This window comes from Leucoraja erinacea, chromosome 13 (assembly GCF_028641065.1).
Source record: "Leucoraja erinacea ecotype New England chromosome 13, Leri_hhj_1, whole genome shotgun sequence".
NCBI lineage: Eukaryota > Metazoa > Chordata > Chondrichthyes > Rajiformes > Rajidae > Leucoraja > Leucoraja erinaceus.
The window spans coordinates 30811749-30836560 of record NC_073389.1 but is presented as its reverse complement, the minus strand read 5'-3'; the positions used below and the strand labels follow the sequence as shown (position 1 = coordinate 30836560).

The 24812-nt window shown below is 40.8% G+C and overlaps 1 protein-coding gene across 2 annotated transcripts in view; it reads right to left on the bottom strand.

The window, feature by feature from the left end:
* The window catches only part of dgkh (diacylglycerol kinase, eta), a 303149-nt gene that overhangs the window by 37420 nt on the left and 240917 nt on the right, over positions 1-24812 (bottom strand). For both annotated transcript variants that reach the window (XM_055644779.1, XM_055644780.1), the window contains exons 18-27: positions 21104-21244; positions 17595-17712; positions 16369-16479; positions 15261-15357; positions 14127-14234; positions 12679-12792; positions 9960-10094; positions 5098-5264; positions 3117-3222; positions 295-387 (exon numbers count right to left, since the gene is read on the bottom strand). In XM_055644779.1, the coding sequence (XP_055500754.1) occupies positions 295-387; positions 3117-3222; positions 5098-5264; positions 9960-10094; positions 12679-12792; positions 14127-14234; positions 15261-15357; positions 16369-16479; positions 17595-17712; positions 21104-21244 (1190 nt within the window). The remainder of the gene's footprint in view (positions 1-294; positions 388-3116; positions 3223-5097; positions 5265-9959; positions 10095-12678; positions 12793-14126; positions 14235-15260; positions 15358-16368; positions 16480-17594; positions 17713-21103; positions 21245-24812) is intronic.

Genomic DNA, 24812 nt, shown 5'->3' with positions numbered 1-24812 from the left:
AATGGCTCAAGGAGAAGTCTTGGAAGAGTTGAGCTGAAGGGTCTGGTACTGTGTGGTTTAATTCTATGACAAAAATGCTTGCAAGAGAGAGCTGAAAGGTGGAGGTCAGGATGTTGGGGTAGGGAGTGGTGGAAAGGGCACCACAATCGTGTTGCAGAACTGTTGGAATTTTTCCTGCCTATTGTAGAGCCCTGAGCCGCTGTTATTGTACAGCCCACAAGCTGAACCATTTGAAATCTCATTAACATGACGTACATAATTCTTTTTTTCAGGTGGTATACGCTGCCATCTTACCAGAGGAACTCTTCCAACGAGCAATGATTCTGTTTCATTATGTAGGGCTTTCACGTTACTAGCAATCTCAATTGCTGTGTTCCTGGTAAGATTCTGCAAAGAAACAAAAGCAAAAATCACCAGCTCATCAATTTCCTCTCTTTATATGTTGTCATTCATCTGCAGAAAGATTGACTAGAATTTCATTGATGTCAACATAATTTACTACCGACATCAGGGCTTGTAAATCCTACTTCGGGATCATTAATCCTAAAAAATAATGGTCTTTGCACTGGAAGAAATCAGTGGCTGTGTAGGCTTTTCTCTCTATTTATATTCTCTCCGTGGAGATTCAACATTTTTCATAATAATAACAGTTGCCAATTTAATAGCCGCCTGCACCTGCAAGATAGCTTACAATGACATATGAGAAGAATCTCTAGTCCTTTTCAACATGACAATTTCCCAATTTAAAATAATATTCAGTAGTTCTTTTGTATTTAAGTGAATAGCCTCACATTTTTCTAAATTATACTCCATCTGCCATATTTTTGCTCACATTCAGTTTCTCTATATTCTTTTAAAGCCTCTGCTTTCTAATCACAACTCACAATTTTACTTTGGTTTGTGTCACCAGCAAACTTAAAAATACTGTACAGTATATGATCTGTTTAATCAAATTGTTGGTTTTGATTGTGAATAACATGTATTTATCTCTGGGTTATTCCATAAATCACAAATTACCAACTATTTATTCCTACTCTTTGTTTTTTACCTGTTAAATAATTCTCAATCTATGCTAACATTTTACCTCAATTCCATGTACTTTGTTCACAAACTCCCTGAGGACAACACTGAACACATTCTGAAAATCCAAATACACCACATACACTTACAAGGTAGAGCATTAAGAATTCCAATTGGCAAGGGAAGATGATTTATCACCAGAAACTAAAATCAAACAGCCACATGAATACAATGTGTACAAGAGTGGGTTTCAGGTGGTGGTTGGAGTACCAATCAAGTGGGCTGCCTTGTCCGAGATGGTATTTAACTGCCTGAGTATTATTGGGGCTGCACCGATCCAGATTATGTGGAGAGCAGTCCATCATATTGTCACTTATTAAGTCACTTAGAATATAATAATATATTTATCAACATATCCTTTAATCTGTCCAGTCTTCCTTCATAACAGGATGATTCAATGTCAGTGAGGTGCAATGGGATCAAAAATTGTGCAACCATCTGGCCACCACTACAGAGTGGCTCTGTGGTAGAATAGCTGTTTTACAGTGTCGGATTCCTGGGTTCGATCCCGATTACGGGTCTGACCGTAGTTTGAACACACTCCTTGTGCATTGTGTGGGTTTTCTCTTGATGCTCTGGTTTCCTCCCACATTCCAAAGGTGCAGTTTGACAATTGACTTCTGTAAATTGCAACATAGAACTAGTGTATGGGTGATCGTTGGTTACTGCGGACTTGGTGGGCGAAGGGACTGTTTCCATGCTGTACCTCTAAAACTAAAACCAAAATAACAAAATCTGCGGGCACGCAGTTGTGATCCTGTGCAAGGGAAATTCATTGATGACGGACCCTATGATGGTTGCAGATGATACAACGGTGAATGGCCTCATCAGCAACAACGATGAATTGGCCTACAGGGAGGAAGTCCAGCACTTAGCAGCATGGTGCGCTGACAACAACCTGGCCCTTAACTCCAAGAAGACCAAGGAGCTCATTGTAGACTCCAGGAAGTCCAGAGGCGGCACGCACACTCCCATCCACATTAACGGGACGGAGGTGGGACGTGTTTCTAGCTTCAGGTTCCTGGGAGTCAACATCTCCGATGACCTCTCTTGGACCCACAATACCTCAACTCTGATCAAGAAGGCTCATCAGCGTCTCTTCTTCCTGAGGAGACTGAAGAAGGTCCATCTGTCTCCTCAGATCCTGGTGAACTTCTACCGCTGCACCATCGAGAGCATCCTTACCAACTGCATCACAGTATGGTATGGCAACTGCTCTGTCTCTGACCGGAAGGCATTGCAGAGGGTGGTGAAAATTGTCCAACGCATCACCGGTTCCTCGCACCCCTCCATTGAGTCTGTCCAAAGCAAGCGTTGTCTGCGGAGGGTGCTCAGCATCGCCAAGGACTGCTCTCACCCCAACCATGGACTATTTACCCTCCTACCATCCAGGAGGCGCTACAGGTCTCTCCGTTGCCGAACCAGCAGGTCGAGGAACAGCTTCTTCCCGGCGGCTGTCACTCTACTCAACAACGTACCTCGGTGACTGCCAATCACCACCCCCCCCCCCCCCCCCCCCCCCCAAATCATTTGCTATGTCGCTCTTCCAGGGAGATTATTATTTTTATGTACAAAATCATTTGCTATGTCGCTCTCTGCCAGGGAGATTCTAAATGCATTTCGTCTTCCAGGGAGATCTAAATGCACTGTACTGTACACTGACAATGACAATTAAAATTGAATCTGAATCTGAATCTTGATCCTAACATCTGCCAAGAGTGATATTCTGGATCTGTAGTAAGAGTCTTCCAAAGACCTAAAACATCATCCTTTATAAGAGGTATGGCGTTCAAAAGACATTTGGACAGATATATAGAAGGACAGAAAGTGATCAGAGTGATATGGACCAAATGCAGGCAGATGAGACTTACCCAGAATGTATTTATTGTATGAAGGCATATATTTTTTTCCAAAATGGGGGGGGGGGGGGGGGGACTCAAAAATATTAATAATAAAACATCAAACCAAGTTAATGTGGGTGAGCTCAGTTGGACACCGATATTGACTGGGTACAAAACAACATGATTGCCGCTTACCTCTGGGAACTTTGGATGCGTTTTATTTAGCGCATGAGAGCTTGCATTGACAGCATGTGCCAGTTCCTGCTCCAGGAGGCTGTGAATTTTGGCTGCCTCGCAGATTCTGAAAGTTATAAATTGAAAGAAGACTTCAAGAATGCAACAACTGCAATGTGGAATAATGGAATAATAGAAATGATAAGCCATGGTAGAGCCACTATCTCCCCACCACAACTCTGTCCCTGAGGCCTCAGTGAGCATTTCATTGATAAACATTTTTAACTTACCTTTAACACATGCATGAATATTAAGATGAAAACAATGCTATTCTAAAACAGGAGGGATAATTGAGTAATTTTATTATCAATCTAATCTATTGACTGTATTTCTTTAAGTAACTCCAGGTTGAATTGAAGTACATAATACATGGACAATTGTCCTCTGCTCATTGAGGCTCCCTGGATATACAGAACGACCAGGTTGGAAGGTCAGTCAAAAAGACAGTTAAAACATTGAGTCTTTCGTTTCAAAATCATGGGTGAGTTTCAGTAGAAAGATTGAATTGTGACGTTGTGAAGACAGAATAAATAAGCAGTGTGATACTGTTTTCTGGAGGTTGAATGATTAATTTATCTTCTTCTTTTGAAGAGGGAGGGTTGAGCAACTCCAATGAGTCTCCTTCGAGCAACCGAGAGCATGGCATATGTGGTCCAGGCAGGAATAACTAAGTGAGGAGAAAATGTACTCCAAGAAGGTACAATAACCAGCCCCTGCATCAACACAACTCACTGGGATCTGCTGTGACATTGGTTACTTATTTAGTTGAAACAACCATTGCATGCAACACCCCAGAACATCATAACTAGAATATATCTTCAGGGAAAATGCACCAACTCTGGGCATCTAATAGCATACATTGGCTTGAAAGGAGTCTGCTCCAGAAATAAGACACCAACACTCCAGGTGGTCTTCAGGACCTATGGTGTTATTCCAAGAAGAGAAACAGGTTGCTCGTTGGTTCAGAAATGATTCACAAGGATGTTACCAGAAATGGAGGATTTGAGTTTCAAGGAGAGGCTGGATAGGCTGGGAATGTTTCCCCTGGTGTGTAAAAGGCTGAGGGAATGATCTTATCGAGGTGTAGAAAGCATGAGGGGCATAGATAAGGTGAATGGTCAGAGTCCCTTTCAAAGGATTGTGGAGTCTAAAACTGGAAGACCAAGTTTGTGTGTGTGTGTGTGTGTGTGTGTGTGTGTGTGTGTGTGTGATGTGTGTGTGTGTGTGTGTGTGTGTGTGTGTGTGTGTGTGTGTGTGTGTGTGTGTGTGTGTGTGTGTGTGTGTGTGTGTGTGTGTGTGTGTGTGTGTGTGTGTGTGGTGTGTGTGTGTGGGGGTGTGTGTGTGTGTGTGATTTATAGGGAGCTTGAAGGACAGCTTTATCACAGAAAGGGTGGTGCTGGGTATATGGAACACAGTGCTAGAGGAAGCTGTAGAAGTGGATACAATTACCATGCATAAAAGATATTTAGACAGATACGTCAATTGGAATGATTTAAAGGGATATGAGCTATGTGGAGTCAAATGGGACTAGCTCATCTAGACAACTTATTGGCATGGACGAGTTGACTCGAAAGACTTCGTTCCATGCTGTATAACTCTGACACCAATAGTGATTGACTGCCGGTCTCCGAGGATGATATAAATGCAAGTCTTCTTTTCACCTGGGGCTGAGGAGTTAAGATTGCTGCACTCACCCTAAAATGTGGCGTGAAGAATGAACCATTTCACGCCAGCACTATCCCTGCCACCCTAGGTCGTCCTTGGTTTTACACACCACAGCTTTCAATGCCTTATTTTTAACCTTCAAATATCCTGACCAAGCTTGCACTTATCATCAAGATACCCAAGCACTTGGGACGTCTGCAAGTTAAAGACTCAGCACTCTTCAATGGCAACTTGTCCACGTGCTTGCTGGAATGACAAGCTGCGTGCAGTGACGTACCTTGTGATTAGCTCCTCGGCTGCCTGGGCACAGAGCTGCAGTTGGGTGACCTCCTCCTCTGTGGCCAGGTCTACTGACTGCTGCGGGTACAGATGGGGTCTCAGGGCTGGTCTGCAAGAGTCATACCGCAGTTTGTCTTCCCAGGATTTCAAAGTATTCTCGAATGCCTGTGGAAGAAGGTGAATAATGAACGCTGTGGCACGGATACACATGGACATGGTGTGCGAACAGGCCTGCAATTGTGCTGTGTTAAAGCTTGCTGGTGCAAGACAGCCCACAGTCTTTTTCTTCCTTCTGCAGCTCAAAGTCTTCTCTGCAATTCGCTGGATATGCAAACAAGACTATTGACGTTCTGGACCATAGAAGTTGATCATCAACAGACGTGAATAACTTTCCTCATTAGGGTCATACTTGGATTGTTCATGCTCAGTCCCAATTTTCTTCAGCAGCGTAACGGCAAATGCTCTAACTTGCACAGATCAGGAGGTTAAGGTCAGGATGTTGTTTGCATGTGCAGCGTAAATCATCGATCTTCTTGTTTTTCACAACTCCTGGCCTTTCACTTCCTCTCCACTAATTGATAGACAATTTACACATCAATAACAGATGTGAAACATCAATAAATGCTATTATTAGGCAGAAAATTCTGGACCATTTACTTTTTCAGATTGGCATTATTTAATTTGTACTTTTTTTGCTTCATTCCAAACCTCTCTCATGAAGGCAGTGGCCAGGTTGTAACTTGCCTCATCCCCTCTGCACACCTTGCTGTATACCCTGCCCCTCTCCATCAAAATCACCCACCTCAGAGGTCCACTCGTAGCCCTAATGTTTCAACCTTTCTTTTTTAGAAATATTTGCTTCCAATCTTATCTTTATCATCTTCATGTCCAGTTTCTTCTAATTTACATCCTTGAATTCTCCACTTTCAAATCTCCAGGTTCCTGGCCCTAATAGTTTTTTTTCTTTTAATCGCCAGTCATACTGGTCCTCGAGTCTCACTTGGATGACACCCATAAATTTCCATTACACAAATGATGGTGGAGGTGGTAGAGCCACTGCCTCACAAAGCTCGTGACCCTGGTTCAATCCTGACTGCAGGTGCTGTATGTGTGGATATTGCAAGTTCCCTGATTGACTACGTGGGTTTCCTGTGTATGTTCTAGTATCCTCCCACATTTCAAGGATATGCAGGCTGGTGGATTAATCAGTCACTGTAAATTGCCCTGAGTGGGTAGATGAATGGCAGAATCTGGGATGAGTTGATGCAATATGGGGATTAATGTAACATTAAATTAAGTGGTCAGCACAGTTTCAGTGGGCTGAAGGGCCTGTTTTCACGCCATATCTCTATATCGATATATGGAAAGTCCGCCCTCAATCAACCTGCTTGCCGGCAATTGTTCTTACGAAGAATAATTTCTCCTTCATCGGACAACATCCTATTTGACTCTTCTCCCTTCCTCTAAACAAAAAGAATTGCCAAAGAAACTTTATTAACCCTCTTGTTTCCTGATGAATGACAACAATCATGGTCCTTCTTCCTGCCCATGCCTAATTTGCTTCTAAATTCATGTTAATTTGCTTCTAAATTCATCCCCTTCTTCATCTTCAAATGAACCCATCTATGGATTTTCCCTTCTCTTCCTCAATAACCCCACTGGTGCTAGCTAAGAAAATAAATAGCCACATGAATAAAATTGTTAAGAGCTGTTAAGAAATTGTTAATTGTGACAAATTAATTTGATATGAGTTTTTTCATGTGGTAAATTGTACTATCTCTTCAGATGAAGAACCACTTAATAGGTTTTTTGGTAAATTAAAAAAGTTGGTTATGGAATAAAAAAATTAAAATGTGATGAATGGGATATTTTCATGATGAAGGATGAAGGGAAGCATAGTTTGGACTTCCACCAGTCATAGGAACCTTAATGTTATAGACACATATTAAAAACATGGAATAGGGTTACAGAGTACAATCTTGAGATATGTACGTTTTAGAAACACTGACATTCAGTAAGCAGTGAGAAGGATGATAAAAAAAAAACTTTGAAGACCAAGCAGATGGATTAATGAATTTGGTAAAAACATGACGGGTTAAATTCAAAGTAAGAAGTGGTACATTTTGGAAGAATGAGTAGTAATGAATGAAGAATCAGTAATATATACCATATATTCAGCCTGAAAAATATACTATATATTCAGTCTGAAACATCACCTATCCATGTTCTTCAGAGATGCTGCCTGACCCACTGAGTTACTCCAGCACTTTGGATCAACTTTTGTGATAGTATAATGAGGTAATGTTTGAATAGTTCTGCTCACAGTGAACAATTTGGGCAATGTTTTGAGGAACACTGTTCTTGATAGTAATTTTTCTGCTTCTTGCCCATTTCAAACAAGACCAAATGTGTAAAAATAGAAGATGACAGCACAGATGTTTTAAAGGTGACAAAAACAAACTTTTATTTACTGTATTATAATAGTTACTCTGCCATGTCATTCAATTTATTTTCTTCTTACACTGTCTTATTTTTTGAAACACTGTTATTGCCATCTCTTATTTAATTATGGGTATTTACTTTTCTGCCACCCACACATGTACATCTTAAGCTTGAACTAATTATCTGATTTTTTTTTAAACTTGTAAGCAGATTGCAAACACTTTGTCAATTGCAATGAAACAGAACCATTAAAGAAGTACTAATTTAGTACACCTTGTTAAATAAAATCAATGAACAGTACTCCCGACAAAAACATGTTTAAAATGTAAAGTTAAAAAAGCCAATCATTAAATTCATGTTACTTCAGGTAGATAGTAGGGTATGTCTGCCAAATCAACACTGAGTATAAACTCTTCTATCTAATTTTCCAACTAACATTGGTAGCCCTTGAGTAACGAGCTGCTGGACCAAATAGATTTATTTAGTACAACAAAACCTTTTCATTCATAACATTTCTATTAAATTCCTTCATAAACCTCCTGGATCTAACAAGAATAGGCTCTCCAGTAAACAGGATTTTCGTATCCCCAGTACGATTCTCAATGTCGCATGAGTGTGTACATCTCAGTTCACTTGAAACAAGACAGTGAAACACACTAGTCCACCATTCTGTGGTCCAGCAACCCCTGTGGTCTGGCATGCTACAGGTGACTCGGGGAGACAGAGTGGCGAAGAAGGCATTTGGCACACTTGCCTTCATTGGTCAGAGCACTGAATGCAGGAGTTGGGATGTCATGGTACAACTGTACAAGTCGTTGGTGAGATCACACTTGGATTATTGAGTGCAGTTCTGTTTGCCGGATATAGGAATTATGTCTTTAAATTGGAAAGGTGCAGCGAAGATTGAAGAGCATGCTTGAGATATAAAAATAGGCTGGATATGCTGGGCCATTTTCCCTGGAATGTAGCAAATTGAGTGGCTTTATAGAGGAATATAAAATCATGATGGGCATACATAATGTCACACTCTTTTTCCAAGGGTAGAGTAGTCTAAAATAGAGGACACAGATTTAAGATAAGAGAAACATTTGAAAAGGACTTGAAGGGCAAATGTTTCACACAGAGGATGGTCAGTATATGGAAGAAGCAGACAGAGGAAGTTGTGAAGGTGTGTACAATTACAATGTTTAGAAGATATTGGACAGGTACATGGATAGGAAACGTTTACAGGGATATGGGCCAAATGCAAGCAAATGGGACTAGCCCAGGAAGGCATCCTGATTGGCATGGATGAGTTGGGCGAAAAGGCCTGTTTCCATGCTCTATGACTAAGTAACTAATTCTAACTCCGTTCTAAGAGACGAGGATCTGTACTAATCTGTAGCCTATTAACCTGCCAGTGCAATTTATCTCACCTGACAACATTTATGACTCACAGAAACTTTGAGTTACGGATAGCTTTTGCAACTTCTACATGTCCCGAGGATTGTGTATATTTAAAGGGAACAGTTCTCTTGCTCAGAGGAAGTGGCAATTTTTGTGGTCCGGATTCCCTGTGGTCTGGCACCAGCCAGGCCCCAAAGTGTCAGACATGGCATCAATCTGTATAAACCTGCTATTGTGTAATTACATCTTCCTGCGAGAGGTGGCACTCTAAGTCTGTATTAGAACATAAGAAAAAAGGAGCAGAGCAGGCCACTCCGTCACCCCATGGCTGATCTGCACCAGACCTCATTCTCTCTACCGTTGCCAGTTCAAACATATCCCCTAATTGCCAGATCTTTTGAAAACTAACATCTCCTCTTTAAATATCCCCAGTGATCAGGCCTCCACAAATTCCTTAGTAGAGAATTTCAGAGATTCACCACCATCTGCGAGTAGGACTCCCTTTGCACCACAGTTCTACATGAAATCCTCCTTATATCTTTTCTGTGTTCCCTTGTTCACGACTCTCCTACTAGAGGAAAACATCTTGACAACTACCCTGTCATAACCCTAAAAAATTCCACTAAGATCACAACTATTCTTCTAAATGCCAATCGATTTTTAGCTACTCGTAACAGGGCAATCCTCTCTTATACCCCAGGTCCCAGGTTGTCTGTTAACCAACTCCTGTTATCCAACCAACCCTAGTTCACTGCCCCGAAGTTTCTATTATTTTTACATTTATCCAACTGAAAGAATAATTTATTTTTTACACTAAATATGTAAATCATATTAAAGTCAAAGTCAGGATATCAGACTTCATAACAGGAATACATACTAACTTGGAATACATTATTCTTACCTGTCCACCAAACCGCTTGCCTGCAATGCACATGAAAGCTGCATGGGTATCATCGCAGCAAGCCAGATAGCAGCCTATAAAACTTCAATGGTTGTCTGGTGATTTAGAAATATATTCTCTTGCCTACTTACTCGGTCTCTTGTCAGCATCTGCGCTCTGTTTTTGTGCACGATTTTGATGACCCCAGGTGGCTGGATCCACGCCTCTCCATCTACCTGTACTGGCACACCCTCATCTCCCAGAATGGTGATCTTCACAGACCGACACTGCAGAGGATGATGCCACTTTAACTTCAGTGTTTATAAGCAACTGAATAAGAACTTTCACCAACTCTTGTCACCCAAACAGCATACACTATATAATCTTAATTTATGAAATGAAGGGGAAAAATGGAGAATAATCAACTTTAATATTCAAGCACATGGATCTGGATGAGAAAAAGAGAGGTTATTTTAGTCTAAGCCACACAGATGTTTTACAGATTGATTTTAAATTAAAGCTGAGCGTTAGTATTGTTTATCAGTCCGAAGGATGTACAATTTGGAATATTCAGGTACATTAACAGATGCAGCTATGGCTTCTAATAATATGCTGCCTTGTAGATAGTGTGGTCATGCTGTTGCAAGCATGGAAGGAAACAACCAGAATATAAGGAGGTCAAATATATAGTGCTGGAGGAACTGAGCGAAGGCGACAATGTTTTAGACTGGAAGATTAGGAATTCATCCTTAGCATATGATAGGTTTGTTCAGGAGTCAGCCAACAGTGGGAAAGAGGCGGTTCTTGAATCGTGTGGTACATGCTTTCAATCTATTGTAGTTTCTGACTGATGGGACAGGGAGGAGAAAGTAGTTTCATGCTGCATAAATACTGACAGTGAAGAACTTGGCTAAATGGTCTGCTTCAGTAGGTTTATTGTACGCGAGTCATGATTCATATTTAACTTATAGGAAATATACTGCTGTGAGATTAAATTAAAACTGAATGAATTCAATAAAATCCAACTAAGGATGAATGTTAAGCGACAGTATAAACAGTCGCGTGTAACAACAGTACAAAATCTATGGTAGGTGTCTATTAAATGATGATGTTGAGCTATTTGTTGCCCTTTGTTAAACTAGTAATCAACTAGGAACTGCCAGTTTGTGCCTTCATTTTACATCCTTTGCGACTGTGGGTCGTCCATCACATCAACAACCAGGACCACATCTAGAGGAAACAAAAACGTCCTTGATATCACACAGCACGAGTTCCCTGTAAATTATCTGATTTGTGTTCATAACAGCAGTATAATGTGGTTAATGAGTTTCAATGATATTGCATAAAGTGAATGGAACAATTCATCTTAAATTTTAAATCAATTTGGAAGTGGCACTTGACAACTCAGTAAGGATCATGCCAAGTTCAAAGGAATACGAGATTGCTGAAAAAATGTTAGCTTAGGCAAAGGAAAGGAAACAAAATAAGCATAGTCCAAAGCAAAAAATGGCAAAAAACAAAAGCATATTGGAAAATAAGTGTCTGAGACCAGTACATCATTTGTTATACAGACAGTCCATGGGTGTTGAAAGGGTTCTGCTCCTGCAAATTTGTTTGAAACACAACTTTCTTGTAAGTTGGAAATGAACAAAGATCTTGCAGGACAAGATCACGATAACAACTGTGAAGCAGGAATGGGATGAACATCCAATAGGTGGCCTCACTGACTCAGGGGATGAATCTGCTCAACTACTCAACTTGACCCAGCCCCCAATTGTTGCAGCTCGTTCGTATGTACAGGCGTCCATAAATTAGGTGTTGATAGCCACGGAGGACCTGTGTCAGCTTTAAACTAATTTAGAGTGATGTTGTTAAACAGAAATTATCTCAGATACTTCAAGAAAATTAGAGTACTGTACAGGCTGGGTACTTGAGAAAAAGACTTCAAAGACAAAATGGCTTTTAACAATTATCTCGATCAGTAAATGAGCTCGATCCAACTGGTGGTTGGTGGGTGAATGGAGGTAGTACAGAAATAGAATTTGAAGATGTTAGAAGCACATGTAATGTTAGGTAGGATTATGCTCCCTTTTGGGATATTATTTGGTGCTTCACACAAGAATAAACCTGCTGGATTGGTTGTAACAGATTCTGCTCAGGAAACTGATACTGGTCAAAAGTTCCATTATTGGAAACAGGTACTGGTTCTCTCTTCAGTTACAACACTCAATATAGTTAATTTATTATTTCAGCTGTAGACAGACTGATGGCATGCAAAGAATGGAGTGCAAATTCAGCTGCTGCTGCAGCTGTGTATGTCAGGTGGTGGAAGCAATGGGAAGAAAGGTAGCACATCAGTTTTGAATGGTGACTGTGAGGGCATCATAGTTGGCAGCAGTAGTTTGCACATTCCTCGAATCATGTGGGTTTTATCCGGGTGTTTAGTTTCCACCCACACCAGAGACCTGGCTGGTACGTTAATTAACCATTGTAAATTGTCCTTGGTGTGGAGGTGAGTGGTAGAATCTGGGGGCAGTTGACGGGAATATGAGGGCAATAAAAAGTGGAATTAACATACGATTAGTATAAATGTGGTTAATGGTTAGCACAGACTCGGCGGGTTGAAGAATCTCTTTCTTTAACTCTGTGCCAAACTAAATTCCCAGAAGATACACTGAAAAATGGAACAACAAGTAACTACAGTACGAATGAGAACTGTGAAGAAAGGACTGGCTAAGAAGCCCGTGGTTCCATAAATCCATGCAAAGGTTCTAAACATACAGTTCTTACATCACAGAACAACAGATAAATCATATTATATGGAAATTAGGTAACAATTATTTTGAAAGAAACTTTGACTAATAAACCCACCTGAGCTATTCTGTGGTGCTGAAGCTTGATGACTCTTGATACTGCCATTTGCATACTTCCAAATACAGCCACGACTTCCAAGATCTTGTCATCAAATGAAGGAGCGCCAAAGATCTAAAAGGACACATAATTCACAATTCTGGGATGGACAGAATGGCTGTGTGACTGAATACAACAATTACAACTTTTACTGGTTTACCAGCCATTTGTTTTGAAAGGATGTGCAAGATTACTGTGAAAAATTGCTCTCCAATTTTGACAAACTTTTTGGAATTTGCTTTTGGAGAGCAGGCCCAGTTTGTAGTTCAAGTCATTTATTACACATTTGGAGGAAGATCTAATTTTCAGAGAAGCCATTAGGACCAACCTCACACATAATCAGGGATTGATGATAGGATAATAGTAAGATTGGTGGATGAACAAAATACAGTTTTAAATTTGAAATAAAAACAGAGAATGCTGGAAAGACTCACCAGGTCGGGCAGCACTTATGGAAAGAAAATCAGTTAATGTTTCATGTTAATGTCCTTTCAGAAAGCGTTTGCTCAGATTCTCGCCTCACAGATGCTGCTGGGCCTCCACCATTTTTTGTTTCTATTTCAACACCTGCAATTCTTTACTTTTAGATTACAGTCTTATATTTCTCAGTCTAAAGAAAGATCTCAACCCTGAATATCATCGATCCATGTTCTCCACAGATGCTGCTTTTTTTTCCTCAGTTACATATTGGTTATTTCATAAAAGAAATGTCTAGCCCCAGAAGCTTTATTGACAACACAAGGTTTCACAGGTTGAATAAACAGATCAAAAGCAATAGACAGTGTTGAGACAGCAGAAAACAAATTTTATGTTGCAATTAAAAGCAAATAAAACATGTTGATTTATACAAATGGACCATGGAAGTGAGGTTTCTCCAATGTTATGTGTTTTCAGTGAGAGATCCATCTGGTGAGGAAAGCAAGGAAATGACACACGTGGTTCAATTAATGATGGGTTCCCTGCTGTCCTTTTTGTTAAGTTTGCAACTTCTGTTCATCTTCTAGCATCAACAGAGAGGTAGCTCCAGAATAAATAGACGTGTACAGAATTGTACACCATGGGCAAGAAGCTCGGAATATAGCCTCAGCAATGCAGGCTCCTGCTCCTGGGTGCCCAAGGTGGAGAGAAGCAGCAGTGTGCAAATGGGATGGAGAAGCACAGGAAATATTCAATGAAATTTAGGGAGGCATGAAAGATTTATCTTACCAGCTTCTATAAATAAAGCTGCAAGCTTATAATAAATCTGATTATCTGGACTGCAGTTGGCTTTTCAGTGTGTATGTTTTCTCCTTTTGCAGCTCAAGACCTAATACATTACAACCGTTGGTTTTTACACTGGCTAAAAAGTAAATTAATTTATTCAATGTTCCTGGTTCTCAATACAGAGCACAGACCAAACCTCAACTTACATCATCTTCTTTTGTTCCGCCCCAAAAGTTAGTTCCACCAGCATAGCTTGGAATGTTTAATACAGCAATGCCTTGGAGACTGGGTAGAGGAATGTATTGTCCATCACACTGTAACACACAAAATAAATCAGTTAAGAAAATTCATATTTCAATATGACTATACCTATCCCCAATTTTGCATTCTATTCAAATTAAGATTAAGAGTGTCCACAATAAAATATTGCACTGGGAACCACTTATGTCTCTCTAAAACTGCACCAAATGACATTGAGAATACCACATGCCAGAAGGGCACAAAAAGATAGATGTAATGGGCAGATGCATAATGATGAAACAAGGCAAAGTTGTAGGAAGTGATAGCAATGCAAAATAATGGGGAAATGGAAGATGTGATTATACATGTACACATAAAAAAAGTTCAACTATTAAATTTGGAATCTTTGCCTTTATCAATAGTGTATAATATAAAAGCAAGGAAATTATTCTAATTTTTTGTCGAACACTTGTCAGGCTTAAGCTTAGGTATCGTAATTAATTCTGAGAACCTGGGAAGATGTCACATCTTTAGAGAGGTCGAGGAGATTTATTGGAAATGTAGCAGAGTTTTAGGCAAAGTCTTCTACAGATAGGACCTGCACAACTCCTAACAGAAACAGGGAGAAATAATGCCCTTCCTCATTTTTCCACCTGCTCTCAATATCCTTGATTTGATCCTCCACCTCATGTTTCTATATCCCTCACCCCAGGTGGGACCAAATAACACTAGATGTTATGAATAGAGCTTCAACATCTTCCATTCTTAAGGAAAAGCTTCTCAAATGTAGATAGTGAAACCCAGGGTCTAAATGCACAATATAGTATCAGGACTTAAAAATGGAAAATAAAGGTAACAGTATTCGCATAATTCCAAGAACTACAGAAGAAATGTATGTTGTAAAATATCACAAAAAATGTCACAATTAGGTTTCAAACCATCCCCAATAGTTAATTAGAGAATTGGCCAGAGAACTCCCATGACTGTGGCATCTAGATTTGTCAAACATCGATTATTTAAGGTGGTTCATGACATCTTAATGTAATTGTATCACATGTCTTGACTGATTAGTTCAACATTATGAGAAACACAAAGCTTACCTCAAGTTGCACCTTCTGTTCTAAGTTCTTATAGGTTCGCTGTAGCAATTCCTTGGTACCAAGCACGCCATACCACATCATATTCTTTGTCCGACTTCTAAGCAAAGTACATTGACAAAATGTTCAGAAAGCTGTGAATTTGTTTCACTAATATTTCCTAGATCTCACCAGAAATATCTCAAGGCCCTCCGGTTCTTCCTCGTACAGAGACCCAATCAATTTCCCTCAACTAGCGCTCTCCTCTACCTGGCGGAACTTTCCCTCACCCTCAGTAACTTCTCTTTTGACTCCTCTCACTTTCTCAAAGTTAAAGATGTTGCCATGGGCACTCACATCCTATGCCATGGGCACTCACCTCCTATGGGATCCCACCACTAATCACATCTTCCCAGCTCCACCCCTTTCCGCCTTCCACAGAGACCAATTTGCTCTGTACGTCCTTGATTCACTCATCCCTTCCCACCCAAACCACCGCCTCCCTAGATACTTTCCCTTGCAACCGCATAAAATACAACACCTGTCCTTAAGCCTCCTCCATCAACTCCATCCAGAGACCCTGACAGTCCTTTCAGGTGAGACAAAGGTTCACATGTCCCTCTTCTAACCTTATCTACTGCATCCAGTGTTCCCGATGTGGTCTCCTGTACATCGAAGAGACCAAATGTAGACTCCGTGACAGTTTTGCTTAACACATGCTCGGTCCACTGAGGTATACAGAATCTACTGGTTGCCAACCATAAGCGCCCAGCTGATAAATGCGCAACATAGTACAGCCCATACATACGGTCGAATGTTCGGGAGATCAGAGGGTTGGATTTTCCAGCTGCTGCATGGCTGCAGGCATTTTTTGCCATGTTGGTGGTTAGCACAGACTCAACTGGCTGAAGGGCCTGTTTCCATGCGGCCATGACCTATCATCTCTATCTCTAGCACTGAACACACATTACATAGGACGAGTCATGCTCGTACATCAGTAATCTTTAGAATGTTATGTCTCGATCACAACTGCCTGGAACTTGTAACTTAGTCCCACAGAGTAGGATTTTGTAATATAACCCTTCACCTTAATTCCACAATGATAAAGTTAGACAGGTAGTTAGCTAGCTACCTGCATTTCTCAGGGTGCTCCTCACGCTTGTTGTTAAATTCCAAGGAGATTTTGGCATCTAATCCAATTCCAAAATAATTGTTCATAACACATTTCTCAGCGTAGCCTTCCCTGGATTGTGGAAAGAAAACACAGTTTTTGTTGCAAAAATATCAATTTAGGTGTACATTAAGCACCCATTAAAATAATCTCCCCTATAGAAAATTTACTGGTCCTTCACAGTTTCAATTCCTGATAACTGTTCATAAACAGAAGAGTACGCAATGCGGAAAAGCAGTCGCAAAATGAAGTCCTACACGGCAGAAAGACAATCTTGCCGTTTCCCAAACGCTTGATCACTGTCGGACATTTGTAAACTGGGGAGGACCTTAATCCAATCCAACTTTATTTGTTAAGCACTTTAAGACAACCAATGTTGAACAAAGTGCTGTACAGTGGAATAAACAAGACATCATAAACAGACAACATAACAGAACATAACATAACAGCTCACATAAAGTGCAAAAATACAACAATAAATTAAAAGACATAAAACATGAGTTTAATCTGGCAAATACTCTAAGTAATATTAGCAAATACCCAGCTCATAGCCAGGACTTGCTGGCCACTTCTTACTTCCACCAGATGCGGAGCATCGGGTGAGCTGACAGTCCAGAACCCGACCAGCATCCATCATAATAGAGCGAGCTCCAGTCAGTGAGCTGCCCTCAGACGGTCTACCTTCAGACCTTGCCCAAGGGATGCTCTGACAGCCTTTGGCAATGGAAGGCTTTAAAATGGTTTTTAAATATCTCTGATTAGCAGAAGCATTTATTCAACAAGATTAAAGTAATTTAAATTAAGAGTAATTAAACCATAGTAATGCACTAATAAGTAATTCAAATATAACAATAAAGCAAAACAGGCAGGCAGTTCCCTTTTTCCACAGAGTAAGTGACCCTATTCAAAGGTTAAGGTAATTGCTCAGAGCCCAAACAGGGATTGCCAAATGTGAAGAGGACCCAGACTCAATCCTTTGCTCAGCTAGTCATTGCTTCACTGCTGGGCTCAATGGTGATCACAATGACGGAGCAGACGGTCACATACACTTCTGTGCAAATCTGATGACTGCACGGATGGAGTCTGAAGTGCGTTCACGTGCACAGGACCGAGAGTTTTCATTTCCTATGACTCTCAGTCAGCACTACACAGACCATAAAAACGGGTGAAGAGATTACACTTCTTACAGAGAGTCTGGATCAGGATCAATGAACGGTGTTGCTCCAAAAGGGTCGATGTTTGCCAGCAACATTTTGCTGATGATTGAGCTTCCAGCAATTGAGGCAGCAAGTCCAGCTCGTAAACCTGTGATAATACACACACATTACATAGTTAGATAAGCTAGATAGCATAGAGATAAGCAAAATATATAGCTTACTAATACCAGGTTCCTGGTATAGAGCTTTGCTGGGCGTTAACACAGATAACATCTAAGCTGGCAGCATATTGTTAAAGTTAGGCTTAATACAAAACTCAAATCTGAGGATGACTGAAACGGCAAGTACCCAGTCATCTCCATTCTGGATAAGAACATTGATGTCGTTATCTGTATACTTGGAATACTGAGCCTCTCATGTCTTTGCACCAATATCTCAATTATATTTCTCTCTCTGCCACTCAGACAATTAATTTTTTCTTAGTGTTAAGGGTTTCCTTGATTCATGGACATCCAACTCTTCTACAGCACCATTCACCAGCAGGATCGCTCTATTTTTTCCATAAACACTACTCCCTCTTCCCTATGGCTTATCTTGTTCTAACCTTCCACATGTTTTCCTTTGAATCAGTCCATATATACAGTACTACCCCAGGAACTGCACTGATCCTAGTTTTGCCTCTCCATTTGAGGTATTGAGAGATTCCAGAATGAGCTGCCTTAGGAGAAACCAAATAGTAACAATAATGTTACTATCATTCATCCAGAGTAAAACATTCATTAAGTAGTTCACAGAAATATTATCAAAACAAAAACTGCATGGCCACATAACGAGTTGGGCAAAAAGCTATTCAAAGACTTTCAACACGATGCAGGCTGTAGGGAAAGAGGATTCCTGTTCTCGTGGATGCTGAAAAAAATCACTGAATGCTGGAAAAAAATCCCTCTAAATCACAACCACATTGTGTTTTCCCCCGATATTACACCACAACAAATGTGCAATAAAGCTAACAATCTTTCTGAGTAATAAAACTATTCCTGACATTGCTGACATATTTGCAATGCACAGCTTTATATTTATTCATATTCAGTTAGAAAATCTAATTTAGAAGGCAATTTGCATCAAAGGAACCAGCTAGCAACACTTTAATATGACAGTACATAAAGTGGGGGGTGGCAACCAAATATATCCAAGTAACTCCATGGTACGATGGCAGAAACTTTCAAGTGGATGTTGGATAGAGTGTAAGGACTGTGCCCACTTGATATGTCTACCTCCAAGTTAACCAGTCTCCAGTAGCTAAAACATTTGTTTGTGTAATGCAACAAGTGAATAGAGCAAACCAAGCATTAAATGCAATTGGAACATCACGAAAAATTATACCTGCCAATAACAAGTTGTCCTACAACTTTAGGCTGTGCACACCATACACATGAAGAAGAAGATACCTGCCAATTTGAGAAAATAGCTGTCTTTACACAGCAGTGCTTGTAAGTTGCGTAAGATATTTAACATGTAGCGAGTGCGTGAATTATGCCGAACCTCTCACAGTAAACAGACTGGTCTGGCTAAAAGTAGAGCACGTTCATCTGAGTAAAAAGCCTGCCATGGCCCCTGTGCTTTTAAAGTGTAATTCAACATGTTTCAGTGAACCATACGATATAATACTTGGAATTTGGAGGTTGCGAACACGGCAGAATGAGTTCCAACGGTGGTACACGGAAGTGAGAAGAAGAGAGAGCATCACAGGGTCAGATGAATAGCCGTGTTTTATAGCTATATTGAGAAGAGCATCCCTTCCTATGCAATCTCTCAGGATCAAGGGCGGTTTGCTTCTACTCTGGTTCTGTTGATTCTGAGGTGGCTGACGAGGCCAATCTGGGACCCATAGTATCTTCCACGGCTAGTGCAGGAGGTGGCTGATGGTTCATTTGCTGGATCCTTCCACAGCTTACACAGGGTTTCTGCTCTCGATGCATGGCCTCAGGTTGTCAACACCATCTTCTCCATGCTCCTTCACCGTTTTGAGCGATGATCAGCCAGAGATTCTCATGTGCCAGTGGGATGTTATATTTCTTTTGCACCAATATCTCAATTCTTTTTCTCTCTCTGCCACTCAGACAATTACTATTTTCTTAGTGTTAAGGGTTTCCTTTATACACGGACATCCAATTCTTCTACAGCATCATTCTCCAGCAGGATTGTTATTGGGATGTTATAATATACATGGAAACTTTCAGCTCATCCTTGAATCATTTACTCAGTCTATGTCTTTTTATGAGATCGCTTACAATGTCCTTTACGAAGCATTCATCAGTAAAACTACGCCCTGATTGTTGAACACCTATACAAATTTCACTAGCATTGCGGTTGGAAACTTGAACCGTGCAAGAAACAGGGGGAAATATAGGGGAACTATTTAATGCACATGAAGACAGATACACTTTTCACCTGGTATATTCAACAGCTATTGATGTTATGGTCAATATGAAAGCATAATCAAAGATAATTGAAGATTAAATCATGACTGCTTGCACACAAGAAGGAATCAAGCGTTTCCTGTTTTAAAAATCTACTTGCTGCCATTTAATGAAGACCTGTTATTATCTCAGCTTTGATAATTCATCATTGCCAGTTGGCTGTCTGATCTTTGATGCTGTGGATCTGAGATGTTCTGAAAAATTGGAGACATGGGCTTTCAACCTCGAAGAGATGAAAAGATGGAAATTTATTGCAAAGGTTTATAAAATTGTAACCAATGTAGAAAAGCTTCTTAGATTAAATTGTGAGATCCAATAATGAAAGGTAAATTCAAGATTGATAACAGGGAAGTCTGCTTTAACTGACGAATGGCTAACAGTTGGAATGAAATCCCAGAGAGAGATGAAGCTCTGAAAAGGTTACTGCAAAGGTGCAAAGATGGGCGGGGGTGAGACAGTGCAGTACCCCAATGGATGAAGTAAGGTGAGACAAGTGAGATGCACTGTTTAACTAAATCCATCCAGTCCATCAATTATCCCTGTGCTCACTGACCTACAACAGTTCAAGTACAGCCACTCTCAATATTGCCTTCAAACTCCTCTTTAAGATCATCCCACCCCATCACATAAGCTCCTCCAGCTGTATAACCCCCTGCAATATCTGCTCTCGTGCATCATCTCCAAGTTTAATCATTGCATTATCTCCACGTCAGCTGTCTTAGCCCCAAGTTGCAGACTCCTCCTCCTCCTGTCAAAACCAACTTATTTTTGTATCGATTCTCTGAGGTGCTTTGGGAGATTTTGTTAAAACCCCTTTACAAATGCAAAATGTTGTGCCTGAACTGGTGATTTTGGAACAGAATTTCTAAAGTCACCTATGTCGCATATTTAAGATTTAGCTTCTTCACGATAGGATTACAAGTATTAAACCATACGTTTGGCATTCTACATTATGGCATCCACCTAGAAAAACAACCATAGTTCTGATACACGTTTAATGTTTATTGCTCCTTTCTATATCTTTGTGCAACCTCATCCCGGTCTGAGCATGCTGCGTACCTGGGCAGATGATTCTAGTATTCAGCACCGGGAGATTTTCCTTGCTAGCAGATAATGGCGAGGTTGTAAATGGACCAGTGTAGGAAGTGGTGGTGCGATGGATTCGTCTCTCTGGAGGGGATCTCTGAGCAGGCCGGAAAGCTGAAATAACAAAAAATATATATTATTCAATAGATACTACCAAACATTAAACAAGAGAAAGAGAAGGATGTTGTTAAGCATCCAGAGCAGCATTGGTGTGCATTGCATGGGAAAGGCACAAGGTAGCAGGGGTTTGGTAAGCAAAAACATATCAGATAAAAGAGGAGAGGGTGAGAGATAGTAAGAGGTAGTCGGGGCAGGGAAATGGAGAGAACATCAAAGGATTTTCAATCAACTAAATAATCTTTCTTGAAAACCATTGTAAATATAATATATATATATATATATATACTATCAACAAATATATATATATATATATACTATCAACACATTAAATAATGCCCTTTGCGTTTATAATTCTTCATCACTGATTAATTAAAAATAATCCAATAATTCTGGTAAATGTATCCGCCTCCTTTTGTTTAATTCTCATACTGGACTGCTCTCACCCCAACCATGGACTGTTTACCATCCTACCATCCGGGAGGCGCTACAGGTCTCTCCATTGCCGAACCAGCAGGTCGAGGAACAGCTTCTTTCCGGCGGCTGTCACTCTACTCAACAACGTACCTCGGTGACTGCCAATCACCCCCCCCCCCCCCCCCCCCCCCCCCCCCCCCACTCCCCCCCCTGGACACTTATTATTATTTATTCAAATCGTTTGCTATGTCGCTCTTCAAGGGAGATGCTAAATGCATTTCGTTGTCTCTGTACTGTACACTGACAATGACAATTAATGACAATCTGAATCTGAATCTGTACTGTACACTGACAATGACAATTAAAATTGAATCTGAATCTGAATTGAATCTGAATCTGAATACATTCTGCCACATTTCCTATGCAAGACAATCAGTCTATGCATTTATTCCAGGGCTCAGCTGAAAAATACCATCACCTAATGCATCAGTAAAAATGTAAAATTCAATTCAGTCCATCATACGGATATGGTAATGAACAGTGCCTCCAAAAATTGACAATTGATGCAAAGACTGCAGAGAGTCACTGCACACCTTTGAAACCTTTTATTTTCTAACAGTGGAATAAAAAAGTAACAAGGTCATATTAAACCTTCATTAGGCCAAACTTAAAAGAAATTGGGTCTCCATATTATAATGTAGGATTTTAGCAATGTGATTGAGAACCATTATGGCAGCTGAACAATACCCTACCCGTTCACTGTAAGAACCTCACATTTGAAAGGTATTTCTAAGCAGAGTTGCAATCAATTTTTTCCCATCTCCTCGAGATTTTAAGGCCTGAAAAAAGGCCCAATGTTGGCAGGTTTTCTGGGGCTATAGATTTTAAAGGAAAGGAATCTATGCTATCTTCCAATAGAGGCATGGGAAATGGAGCATAAAGAGCCTGTCCCACTTAGGCGATTTTTTCAGCGACTGTCACAGTCGTAGCAGGTCGCCGATAAAGCGTCGACTGGACCCCCGCCCGATGACAATGTCTACGACAAGCTAGAACAAGCTATAACAACCTATCACCTAGTCGACATCAAGCTACCGACAACCGGCGACCCATTAGGACGTCCGCCTACGACAACCTACGACAACCAAAGTCAACCTACTTCCACCCCCGGTAAACTATGACAAACAATGACCCTGTCGGCGACAACTGAAGGCAACTGAAGACAATTCAATCGCTGGTACCTGTCGCCGGTTGACGTAGGTTGACGTAGGTAGTCGCCAATGAAATTCACCGAAGTCAGCACCCGGCGGCAACCAACGTCACCTGGCAACAACCTGCATCATCCTGGCGAAAGGTTTTGAACATTTCAAAATCCAGCGGCGCCCAGAAAAACATTACGACTCTTTAGGCGACTGGAGGAGACTACTCACGACCATACAGGCATCACCCCGCCTAAGTGGGACAGGGGCTTAACAATTTACAAAGGTGGTTCAAAGTTGTAAAGATGCTGCCATGAGATAGAAATAGGTTCAGTAAATGTTCAAAAAGGTTGACAGATGGAGTATAATTTGTGGAAGTGTCAAATCATCAACCATGTTTGCAAAAATTGGAAAAGCAGAATCCCTTTTTCAAGGCAAGAGTCTAGTAAATGATGGTATTCATTCAAAAAATCCATGATTCTTGAACAACAATAGAGCAAGTTAACATGCAAGCACAAGAAGCAATGGGAACACAAATGATATGTAGGCTTTTAATGCAAGGAGACTGAAGAATAGAAGTCTTATTGGAATTACTATTTTATATTCCTTTGTGAAATTTGGATAGACTTGCCTTTGAGGGGTGATAAAACAGTATATTAGATTAATTCTTGGGATAGATTGCCTTTATTGAGCACAGATCAAATAGAATTGGCCTGAACTCAATGGAGCTTACAGGAATGAGAGGCAATCTCACCGAAATGCTTGAAATTCTTGAGAGTACTTGACAAGGTAGATGGAGACACAACAAACTGCAGATGCTGGAATCTCAAGCAAAAAAGGTACTGGAGAAATTCAGCAGGTGAGGCAATAATTGAGGAGGGAATGGACAGCAATGTTTTGGGTCGAGGTCCTTCTTCAGACTGATTGGAATAGGGGGGAGACACCTGGAAAAGCGGCATGGGCGAGATAATGTTTGGGAAGTGATAGATGGATACAGGTGAGGGGATCTGATTGGCAGATGGGTGGAAGAAGTGACAAATGCTAGAGATGAAATGGTGTAAGATAGGGACAGGAGAGAAGTGAAATGTAAAATGGAAGGAGAGATAGTTTAGAGATACAGCACAGAAACAGGCCCTTCGGCCCACCGGGTTCGTGCTGACCAGCGAATCCCCGCACATTAACACTATCCAACACCCAGTAGGGACAATTTTTACATTTATCGAACCAATCAACCTACAAACCTGTCCATCTTTGGAATGTGGGAGGAAACTGGAGATCTTGGTGAAAACCCACGCAGGGCACGGGGAGAAAGTACAAACTCCGTACAGACAGCACCCATGGTCGGGATTGAACCCGGGTATCCAGCGCTGCATTCGCTGTAAGGCAGCAACTCTACCGCTGCACCACCGTGACTGCCCCATATGGGTGGGAGGAGATAGTTGGGAGGGAAAGAGTGGGGTGAAAAGGAAAACGGGAGAAAGGAGAAGTGTTACTGGTGGTGGGGAGTGGGTAGGCAGTGGAAGAAATGGTAGAATTGTTTTTCCTGTGTGTGGAATTTACAATATGTAATCATTGTGTCAGGATAAAAGTGAGATGTAGGGTAGTCGATCTTTGAAATGATCTGTCAGAGAGAGATGTGGGCCATCAGCTGATGCGAATTTTGGACATGAATTAAAGGCGAGGTGATGTGAATGGATTATGAACGGCAACACTTTCTGGAGAAGCCACGTGGATACTCGTGCACCCACCCTGAGTATCTGCGTTACTCAGATGATGGCTAAAACACAGAACTTCAACGGTTTAGGTGAACACCATGGATATATTTTTTAACAAAGCTCGATATGAAGGTGAACAAAAAAAAAAAATGCTGATGTTAATAGGAAACAAAGTGGAAAGGACTGCAGGTGGACCAGTGACATGGATCATTAACAGAAAGATCATGTAAGCTGAAT